The sequence below is a fragment of the Onychomys torridus genome, chromosome X (genome assembly GCF_903995425.1).
Source record: "Onychomys torridus chromosome X, mOncTor1.1, whole genome shotgun sequence".
NCBI lineage: Eukaryota > Metazoa > Chordata > Mammalia > Rodentia > Cricetidae > Onychomys > Onychomys torridus.
Window position 1 is genome coordinate 75,836,596 of NC_050466.1, and position 12,173 is coordinate 75,848,768.

At 35.7% G+C, this 12,173-nt stretch overlaps 1 protein-coding gene across 8 annotated transcripts in view; it reads left to right on the forward strand.

The window, feature by feature from the left end:
- Dmd (dystrophin) overlaps window positions 1–12,173 on the forward strand; it is a 1,920,150-nt gene that overhangs the window by 1,775,523 nt on the left and 132,454 nt on the right. For all 8 annotated transcript variants that reach the window (XM_036174407.1, XM_036174408.1, XM_036174405.1 and 5 more), the window contains one exon: window positions 3,005–3,066. In XM_036174407.1, coding sequence (XP_036030300.1) covers window positions 3,005–3,066 — 62 coding nt within the window. The remainder of the gene's footprint in view (window positions 1–3,004; window positions 3,067–12,173) is intronic.

The window sequence follows — 12,173 nt, forward strand, 5'->3', positions numbered from 1 at the left end:
TTTCCTGATGTATGAAGAGCAGAGCATAGTTTTCTATAGTAGCTGTATATTCCAGGTAAATGTGAGTTAACTATCTTGAAGAAGGTGAGATTTTTTTTTTGTTTTATTTTATTTTTTGAAGACAGTCACAGAGTAACAAATGCAGGTGTAAAAACCAACCTGATTACCTCTCCCTCCCCTCAAATTAGACAGAATACAGATGTGAGCTAGGTAAATGTGTGCTTACCATTCATTGCCTTCCTGTCTTTTGAGAGAGAAGTCTTATTGTGTCTCCCTAGGGCTTTGATGTCACCCCAGATACAAAATTCCCACATGCAGTGAAGTGAATGTTTGGTTCTTATCCCCCAATTTGATGTTCATTCAACTATGTTGCCAAGCACATTAGTGTTAAATGATGAAGAGATTATCTTTCCAATTTTGAGGATCAATCATACCCTTTATTCTTCTCTTCTTTCTACTTCCTTCTCTTATGGCTGCTTTGCAGTTGAAGGGAAGCTAAGACTGCAGGTGGGGGACATATAAATCTGCTTTTCTAGTTACTCTGGATTGCTTGAAAAGGACAGGTTTGTTTGTCGAAGGGGAGGAAGATAGTAGAAGGTTGATTTGGGGAATTATTTGAGTTCTTTGAGCTATTTTATGATAGCACTCTGGAAACTTAGGTGGCTGGGAGAATAGTAGCTATCAAACAAACAAGGAAGAAAGATGGGCAGGGGACTGGCAATTTCTTCTGTTTTCTCACAGTACAAATTCCAAGTTTGTTGAGGGCTGATGGATTAAAATGCAATTTTTATACCCTTTTTCTGTTTTTAACTTGCTCAATAACTGTCATAAAGTGACTAGCAATGTCGGTATGTTGGTAAATTTTATTTTGTTTGTCTTTTGGACATGGGGCATGGGGAACTACATCAAGCTCCTGCTAGCGTGTGCTCTCTCTGTGGAATTCTGCTGGAAATTGTATGCACATTTCTCATTCCTTTAAGAATTCCATTTGCTACAAGTTTATTTCATTGTCCTGTTTCTCTTCTGTGAAATAGTTTCAGACGGTTGCTTTTCAGTGTGGCTGTGTGTCCTTGCCTGGTCAGGTTTATCAGCTTAGCCAGACAGTTTCCTGCAGGTCCATTAAAGATGTCATAGTCGACCCAATGTCCGGGAAATGGGACATTGTTATTGCACTGTGTGTCTAGTAAGGGCCGTATGTGTGGATATTTCCATCTTTTCCCCTTTTCTTTCACTAGTGCTTACATCTATATGGGCTTTGGAAAGGGAGGAAGCTGCAGTTCAGGACGGAGCCCTGGTCTATGGAATTGGGAGACACAGACACTTTTTGAGCTACAAATTACTCGAGAACAAGCAACACTTTTTCCATGAAGCTGCAAGCTGCAGCCTCCTTGTGCTGTGCATATAAAGTACCAGTCCCACCTACTCCTTCTCTACATCATAAACCAGTGTGGTCATGGGCTTTCCCAAACCTTCCTGAAGTGTCTGCCGCCTCCCTTGCTCTTCTTACTCCTCACGACTTCCATGTCACTCTGTTACATTCCCTCAACTCATAGCCCTGATTGACACTCTTCAACTGTGAATTTTCTCTGCAGAACGGAAATGGACACATTTGGAAGGGAGTGAGAACCATTCACAAGTGAACATTCCCTTGCAAATTGATTCCAGTGGCCTTCACAGCTCAATTACTGAACTGTAAATCTCACAGGGAGGATGGTCTTTGACATTGTGCCATTTGGGGCAATTTCTATCTGTCTTTCTGATATTTATGATTCTATTTATCAAACTACTTGAGGTGTTTCTCCTTTTGACGTCTTTTTAACCAAATACATGGTGAATATAGCTTTTGCTCTCTGGAAAGGATCATTCTTAAGCTCCCACATCTCTACTGTAATGAATGGTAACTTGGGGACCACATGACAGCAAAATGACTGTATTCAGATGTGTCAGTCCTCAATGTCAGTTAATCCTTTCGCTTCTTTATCAGGTGAGTACACTTGCCTCAAATCACACCACCTCTAGGCTATAAAGCCCCAAGTTCAAAACCTATACTGAGTTCATTTGACATTATTGCTTCCCCAAACTCCTCTTTTTATGTGGAGCCTCTGTCCTTTCTGGTCCCCTTGACATGCCCAAATTTAAGCTCTTTCTTCCCTCTCTGGTCCCCACATTTCCCATGGAAAGATTATAAATAGGCTCAGCGTATGAATGCTAAAATATTGTTCCAAGCTGCATTTTATTCTATCAAAGCTCACCATGTAATCTCTGAAACCAGGAAATATGATGCTATGGTGATTCTTGTAGATGGGCCAAAGTAAGGTAAAGTATATGTAGTTATCTCTCCTGGGTTTGTTCATGTCATTGAATGGGAAACAAAGGTGTTTTGTTCCTTTTGCGGCAGGAGCTAATAGCAGGCAACCACACTTTAAGACATGGAGAAGTGTGAATGCTTCATTCAGGTCTACCTAAGTAAATATAGGAAGAAGTGAAGTGGTCTACTACAGAGTACTGAGTTTAAGGACATTCTAAAAGTAGTGGGAAGAAGGAAGCATGATAGGATGTATTAGTTGAGTTACGGATATGCCTTAAGCTGAAATGGAATACAAATGTCACCAACATGAGGTCTGACCATGGAAAGGAAAGAGTAATGGGATGACGGAAACAAATGAGAGATTAGGTGGTTTGTAATTACGCAACGGACAGGGCACAGTTGTCATTTTCCTTTTTGTATATTTCACCGATTAAATAGCAAGGTCAATGTTGAATTTGTCAAAAACAGTCGTGCATTCAATATGTGGGCGTGAAAAAGAAACAAATTCTACACCTAGTCATGCTACTATTGCTCTTTCCATTTGAAAATAAAGAAGCCTTTCTGCATGCAAGGCAGTCTGAAGTTCTCTAAGTAAGTCCTTGGAAGCAGCAATGTGAAGTAAAAGTATTTGTCTTTCTTTTGCTATTGCACACTGTAGATTCTAAAGTTTCTTTTTATATTTTTGTTTTGTTTTAGCCACGAGACCCAAACAACTTGTTGGGACCATCCCAAAATGACAGAGCTGTACCAGTCTTTAGGTAAGGACATGGCCATGTTTCCTTCTGGTTAATGTCAGGTTACTTTAAGTGTGCAAGCTATTTGTTGTGTAAATCTATCAGGAGACTGCTTCGGGGTTAAGCAGCTGCACTCTTCTAGTCCCAGTTGGCAAACAGACATTCTCCCTTTCAAAACTAACTTTATAATATCACCGATTCTTTACAATTCAGTAAATTTACTTTAAGTAAAAGGTCAGTCAATGTTACTTTTATTTGCTGCCTAGGAGAATGGAAAAGCACTTGCTATTTAGGGCAATTTTTTTTTTTCATAAAGAAAACTGAAGTTACTTCTGTTGATTTCTCCCTTGTAAAACTGAAGTGATAGCTTTTGCTAAAGTATGAATGTTGTGTAAAGTGATTTTCTGCCCCTTTTCTAGTGCTCACAATTCCTATGATTTATCAAGTCATCATTATGATCATCTCAGTGATTTCTCTACATTGGTTTGTTGGGTGTTTATTTGAAAGCCTGGCAGGTTTTAAACTCTTTATTCTGTGGAATTTTAGAAGATTTTTTGTTACTATTTATTTTATATGTATGGGCATTTTGCCTGAATATATCTCTGTGTACCATGAGTGTGCATGTTACCTGAGCAGTCCAGAAGAAGGTGTCTGATCCTCTGGAACTGGAGTTACAGACATTTGTGAGCCACCTTGTGGGTGCTGGGAATCAAAACAAGGTCCTCCAAAAGAGTAACCAGAGCTCTTAAATGCTGAGCCATCTCTTTAGCCCTAATTTGGGATGTTTTGACCAGATACACAGCATAAAAATATAGTAATGATACCACTCTCTAGTATTTGATTGTATATTCTTTCTGTTTGGCTTTGTAGGGATTAATCTGAACTGAATTCTCCGATGTGGCTAGATTTTTAGTTATTATTTTGTTTTAGTTAAAAAATCATGCATTCTTTACTTTTAAGTCTGATTTTATTTGAAATTATAAGCTAATAATGCTTAAGATTTAAAGTTAATGTGGTCACTGGGTATGGTGGTTGGTGTATACCTTTAATTCCAGCACTTGAGAGGCAGAAGCTGGCAGGTATCTGAGTTGGAGTGTAGCCTGGTCTACACACTATTTTCCAGTCCAGCCAAGGCTACACAGTGAGACTCCTGTATTAGTAAACAAAACAAGGAAACAAAAAACCTACAAGTACAAAATGAAGTTAATGTAATAAAACCCATGGGAATCTGCGCTTTCATATACCTTTTTACACATAAATTGTATTGTGTATGAATGCAGAGTTGTGGAGGGGAGGCAGGATCACACCTATGAATTGCCTGTGGTAGTTATCATTGAATGATGGATTTCAGGTCTAGAGGCATTATGGAATACACAAGGTATCATTAGTCACAAAATAAACAACAGAACAACCTTTTAAAAAGCATGTTGCTGGGCTTGGTAAGACATACTTTTTAAGCCTAGCACTCTGAGGCAGGCAGGTCTCTGTGAATTAAAAGCAAACCTGCTTTACATAGTGAGATTCAGTCCAGTCAAGAACTACTTAGTGGGACCCTATCTCAAAAAAAAAATTTTTTTTTAAATAAGAAAGTCTGGAAAATGAAAGTAAAAAGCATGAAAAGAAAAAAAAATGTCAGCTGTAGTTCTACTAGCCAGAGATATCGAAAACATTTTAAGTAATATTATGTCATTTCAGTGTAGCTATGTGTATAAATTAAAAATAAATAAATAAAATTAAGATCAGTTAATATTTAAGCACTACATTTTCAGCCCCATAGATGATTTCAACTTGTAATGTTGGATTGTTTATATCATGAGTAGAAAACTTGAATGTCATATGTAGTTCACAGAGCCCACTTATAACTCTGCCTGAGTTACTATGATCTTTAGTTGTAAAATGGTAATTTACTTGAAAAAGCAATTATAGAATTAACATATTAACTTTTTAAAGTTTAAAGATATGAATAAGCTTTAAAAATTCCAAATAATTTATTAATTACTCCTTAGAACTAACTAATGATTAGTAAGCTAGTTTTAAAAAGTTAAAAACTAGTTTATTGGACTGGACATGTAGCTTAGTGGTAGATCATATTGATATTATCTATGAAGACTGGTTTGATTCTTACCACATCACACAAATATATACATACTTCTCTATTTTTGTATTAGTGATTCAATATTAAAAACCTACTTTTTATGTAAAAGTAGCATATTGTGGACATATTTCCATTTGATTATATATTCTTTTCTATCACTCTTATTCTGTAATGAGACATTACAAACATGATTGACTAATATAGATATAATAGAAATATAGTTACATTTATGACTAATATAGATATAAATATAGATATAATATAATTAAAATCTCATATAGAGTTTGTGTAGATGTTTTCATCTTCTATAAGAATTATATACATATGTGATCATATCTTATGCTTTCTCAGTAGTTTAAATAATTGATAAATGATATTTCATATTTGTCACAGCTTTTGACCTTGGGCTAATCATTCCACTTTGAAAGACAATGGCATTTTACAGTAGCAGGAGATTCTACAGCTTATGTATTGTAAAGCTTCTCTTTTATAAAATCAATTTTATTGAGGTATTATTTGCATAAATAAAATGCGGTCTATAACTCTGGATTCAATTTTATTCTTTTTTTTTTTTTTTTTTTTAAGACAGGGTTTCTCAGTGTAGCTTTGCACCTTTCCTGGAACTCGCTTTGGAGACCAGGCTGACCTCGAACTCACAGAGATCCACCTGCCTGCCTCCCGAGTGCTGGGATTAAAGGCATGCGCCAACACTGCCTATCTTGGATTCAATTCTAAATGCCTGTGAAATTGTTTCTTTCGAGCCTAATAACAAACATCTTACAAATGAACTAAGTGTTGACATTTGTTTTTCACCTTTTAGAGCTAGTATTTCCAAGATTTTTCTTTTATAATAGACTATTTCTTCATCTGAATGATTGTTCATCAAATAGCATCCTTCATTTATTGAGAGCCTACACATCTATATCTTACCCATGTGACATGTTAGCAATTTACCTGCATGGTGGATGGCATTAACATTCAACATTTCTTGAATCATTGACTTCAAGTCCAGAGAGGCATTCAACAGGAGTGCAAAAACATTTGGCGATACATTAGCAATTGACCAAGGCATTATGTTAGTGAATTCCCTGATTTGATTGCTATTATTCTCTCAGTAAAGTATGGCCATATTGGTTAGTTCATACCTGTTATTATATACACATACAGTTATTCCTAAGGCTAGATTACATGAGTGATAGTTTTTGAACAAATTATGGTACTTCTGAATATGATAGAAATTCCTAGACTGCAGATACTCCTTTTGCCCATGGAATGATCAATTTAGATTGTTATGCTTTCAGCTCTGGTGGTGTCTTACATAATTAATGTCAACATTGCTCTTCTCCTTCTCACAGATTATAATGTTCTGTCTTTGAAATATAATCAGAACACACTGCAAAGAAATCTTTGGTTTTAACTTTTATTTATTGGCTTATATTTTTCCTTTTTCAAGAGCTAGCCCTTTAGTTCTAAGTTATTGCTTTGAACTGGAGAAAATGGCCCAAAGTCTTTAGATGTTCTCAGTTTATGAGAGGACAAGGGTTTGTGTAGTCTGCTGTGTCACATGTTTTAGAGCACATCTAGCCTTGTCTCCTGATCGAGCCTGAACTTCATGACTGTGGTAACATACTCAAAATACCAACACTGTCTTTATCCCCTCTGTACCCCCATTCTGAACATCTTACAATGGTTCACCATACACTTGCAGTGTTACATGTTCTGATATATGCCCACTTTTAAGGACATTTCCATTTTCAAATTTGTTCAGAGTCCCAAGCAACCTGTTCAACACATATCTATGTACTCTGTATCACCGTTAAGAATTCAGTTATTTCCTCTACTTCAGATCTAAGCAGCATTACATCAGAAGTCAAACCCATTTGTAAGAACTGGAAACTAGCACATCAGCATTAAATTATGAAAGGTGAAATGGTAGTTGAGATATTAATATTAGACGCCTTTAGTCAAAAGTTACTAGGAATTTTCTTTTTTATTCTTTCCTCATGATTTTCTATAATGAACATATATTATTAGTCAGTTAGCAAAAAAATGTTTCAGCATTGATGCTGCATTTCATTCTTTAGTGTCCCTCTAGCTATAATGCTATAGGCAATGAAAATCCATAATTGAAAAACAGAAGTAGCTATATATGTATACACACATGTACACACAACATGTTCAGTATATACACACACAATACAGAGAAATACCATACATACTTAGATGTAGGTAATTTCTGTTTAAATAGTCTGATTCTTGCAGAACTAGTCAAGTAAATAAGCTCAAGAGGATTATATCATATATTTTTAAGCTCTAAATATATCCAATCACACACACACAAAATCAGGCTTAAATATTTTAACAATAACAGGATGCAACTCAGCGGTACTTACCTAGCATACTTGAGGAGGAATATTCTACTCCAAGTATATACATGTACACATGCTTTAGCACTCCCCCCCACATGCGCGCGCGCGCGCGCGCGCGCACACACACACACACACACACACACACACACACACACACAAAGAAAAAAAATCAGTGTTAGAGAACATAAGACTAACATTATTTGTGAGGTATTTGGGATTTTACCAAGGGCCTTGTACATACTAGGGAATTACTCTAGCATTGAATTATATCCTTATCCCCTCCCAGGACTAATTTCCTTTAATTTAAAAGAAACATAAGAAGATTAATTATATTTTACTCTTAATATATATAAAATGGCTTTTTCAGCATGGGCTTTCATCAAATGCCAGAAATATGGGTATTTCCCCTCTTTCTAGGCTCTGTATATGAACAAAAATTTCTGAGTCACAAGGGAAAATATTGTCAGGCTCCCATATATTCAAAATAGTCATAATAAATACATAAAGGGCTAGAGAGATTGATCAGCAGTTAAGACCACTAATTGCTCTGGCTGAGGACCCAGGTTCAGTTCCCAGCTCCCATAAGGCAGCTTACAACCCTCTGTAACTTCAGTTCCAGGAATCTGATACCTCTTCTTGCTTCTAAGGGCAATATACACAAATGTGATTGACATAAACACAGGCAAAACTTTCTTACACATAAAATTATAAAAAATAATCTTAAAAGTATTAATTTAAATGTTCATAATAACTTTAACGGCCATTAGAAATTTGGAATTCCATAAAATTATTATACAACATTCAGAATTTTGTAAAACCACTGTCTTGTATTTTCACTAGAAAGAAACAATTAAGAATAACAATAATTTTCTTTAGTATTTCTCTATGATTACCCACATTAATAATAGACTAGTAGTGGAAAATAGTAGTGGTGCTATTGGAATATAAAAAACCAAAGGGTCTCATATCTGCTAAATGAAGTTTGAGACAGTGTATTCATCATGGTTTCTTATAAATAGTTGTATGCTTTATCCATGAAGTGCATTTCATGTTTCTATCAGAATGTTTACAAATGTAATGAAATGATTGTTATAAAGCTCTGTGTGACTCTCAAACACATTTACAAATCAGTAGGTGTTCACAGATAATATACTCTGCAGTTTATTTTAAAATACTAATATATTATTGCAATTAATGATTAAAAATTGTCCTTTTCTCAAAGTTGGCATTTCACTTACTAAATTCATCACTAAAATCTTAAGAAAATATTTTAAAAGTTTCCCCTTCCCTCAAACTATATGTCACTTAAAAATTCTTTAACAATCCTAGTGTGGTGGCGTACACCTTTAATCTCAGGACTCTGGAGGCAGAGGCAGGTAGTTCCCTGGGTTAGAGGCCAGCCAGGTCTTCAGAGCAAGTTCCAGGAAAGACAGAACTAAACAGAGAAACCCTGCCTCAAAAAACCAACAAAGTAATCTTAGTCTACTTTATTTGTGGTACTTTAATTATAAATACAATAAAATCTTTATGTGGCCCCCCATAGTTTCTTTCCAAATTATAATACGAGTTTTTTGGCATTAATGATACCATCAATTCTGCAGAATAATAGTAGTAGAGGACATGGATAAAAATAAGACAATAGGCATAGAGAATCACTAAGCTTCAGAAAGTTAAGTGATTATTTCACTTTAGTACGATGTAGGCAGGCTACATGCTCTGATAAAAATTTCTAATTTTTCCCCTTCATTGATTTCTTTGTGACCAACAGTTTTTTTTTTTTTTTTCTCACGTTCTTGAAGTTCTAGCATATCTTATCTGTTGCTCAAGTTTCGGAACCCATGTTCCAGCATGGTATTCATTTGAATGATAAAAATGTTGTCAGTTTTGAAAATTAGCTTATGAATTTATCCTTATCTTTATGCCTATTACTTTAAAGAAGCTTCAAGTGTTAAAAATAAGGACTTAGATTTTGCATGTAATAGGTCTGGTGTTGATGTGATTCTTTAGCAGTTCCTAATTAAAAGGATTAGTTAAATTCTAGTTAGGTGGAAAGGCTAAAAAATACTATTATTAGTAAGTGATGGCAAGGTGAGGGGTATAGCTTAATGACAGACCACATGCTTCATGTGTACCAAGGTTTCTACCACTGTAAAAAAAAATGACAATTGCAAAGATAAACTTAGGAATGCTGTCAAAAACCTCGTTCCTCTTTCTTCCATTTGCTCAAGAGGAAGAAATGTTGTAAATGTTTGCTCATTGTCCATTCCTTTTGATAGGCTTTACATTCCATTAAGTATTCCCTCCTGAGGATGCTCTTAGATTAGAAACAGCAAGATTCTGAATGACTGTATTCCTTTTGCACTGGGCATGTGTCCTTATGCTTTGCTCAGCATATTTTGTATAGTAAACTGTCTTCAATCAAGGCTCTAAATAGTTAGGTTTCCTTGCTTCTATTCTTACCTTTAGCTTTGCTCCTACTCCAGTGCCTCAAACTATAAAGGAAGTGCAGATCTTGATTTCATTTTCATGTGACCTTGGACTGTTCTTTTACTTTTCTTTGGTCTAAGTTTCCCATGAGTACTGTTGGACAGGTATCCAAATATTTGTTTTCCTCTTAACCCTTGGCTAGAATTAGGCTTGCTCTTATGGTTACTGTTGTTCTACCTCCTGCTCCAATGATTTTTGTCATTACCAGCTTAGAAGATAGGAATAATAGGATAATAACGTTTATAATACTTATAATTGATTTGTGTAGCATTATTTAGTGTATACGGAGTCTTCAGAAATAACCATATTTCACCCTTATACAGCTGTGAATTAGAGGGCCTGGATTTTCTATCACTCTCAATTTCAGATCTCATGTCTTGTCAGCTCCTTGAGTGTACTCCTGCTTTTGATTTAGAAAATAATGTAATCATGTCGGAGGACAGGGTAACTATTTCCCTTTTTTCATTTGGACTTGGGCAAGCAGAGGCTCAAGAAGATGTGACATATTTGTAGTGACATATGGATTGAAGATAAGTAATCAAGTCCTGAAGACATATTTTATGGCTTCTAGTACACTGTTCTCAAAGGAATATCCATTATGCCTAGCATGATTTATAAAACTGCTTTATCAGCATAATTAAGCTATGGAATCCCTAATGACACTCCTTATTCCATAGCTGACATAGTTAGCACAGGAGATTTCCTCGGATTTGCAAAACAGAATACAGACAATATTAAGATAGTTTTCTCTTTCAACTGCAATGCTGCTTATAAAAGAAAAACAGAAGATTTACCAGCCCCTTCAACATAGATTGGGAACAATTGATTTTTTCCATTTGCAAAATAGAAATGTAACTTCCAAATCAGAATGGATGGCATTTTAATGGACAGTTTTATTAGGGTAGTTTTTCTTGTTCATATGACTTAATGTAAAGCTTCTAATTGAGGAATATACATAAACATGGTTCTGATTTGCATTTCCCAAAGCCTGTATCCCACAGAAAGTCAGAAAGAATTGTTTCTTTGACAGTGACTGCTTTACAACTTAAAAGAGCTGCCAAATTGGAATTTAGTTGATCCAAGTAAGAGGAGCGTTAAGGTTGCACCTGCAGCCAGGAGGAAAGTGATAGATGTGGACGATTTTGTGTAGCTGGTTTTGCGAAAGATTTTTCTTATTTTGCACATGGAGAAAAGGCATCTAAAACGTGTCTGCTCTTATTCAGACATTTCCAATATTTCTTTTTTTTAATGCACAAGTCTGATTACCTTTATGTCTCTTGGGAGCTGTGATTTTGCTGAAAAGAGATTCAGAACACTCACATAAAATAGTGAGTTTTAAAGTCCATCCCCTCTACGGTAGTAATAAAATGACCTAAAAATACTCTGAAAGAGTCTTATGACATAGGGAATGAATCATTGGCTTATTTATGAGTTGGTGATAGCCTGTGACAATGTTTCTGAATTTGCCATTCCACAGTCTTAACTTGTATAACTCCAGAGAAGTCCTTGTGCCCCCTAATAAAGTGAAGCTTATGTAACTTGGAAAAATGTTGTGTATGACTATTTGTATCTATATCTGGATAGGTGCATGTATATATATATATATATATATATATATATATATATATATATATATATATATATATATATATATTCATGTATTTGTACTGTGTTAATTTTGATGTAAAGGCAATCAGTTGTATAGTTTACTTCTTCTGGTCCTGGGCAGAGCAGTGCTTTTCAAACTTATAGTGGTCACTTGCAATTCTATTTGTCCTTTTAAAACCATTTTTAAATTACATTTTTTTCTCATTAAGAAATGTTTTATTTGTTTTACATACTAACTACAGATACTCCTCTCATCCCTCCTCCCACTCCCCTCAAGCCTTCCCCTCAACCCAATCTCCATCCCTTCCTCTGAAAAGGTAAGTCCTCCCTCCCATGGGGAGTCAGCAAAGCCTGGTACATTCAATTGAGGCAGGTCCAAGACCCTCCCCATGCATCAAGGCTGTGCAAGGTGTCCCATCACAGGTAGTGGGCTCCAAAAAGCCAGTTCACACACAAATTTGTGTATCTATGTTTGGGTATCTGTAGTGCAAGCCAAGACAATTTTGTGGAAGTCAGTTGTGTCCCTCAGCCTCTAGGTACCAGGAATCAAACTGAGTTCATCAGGCTTGGAG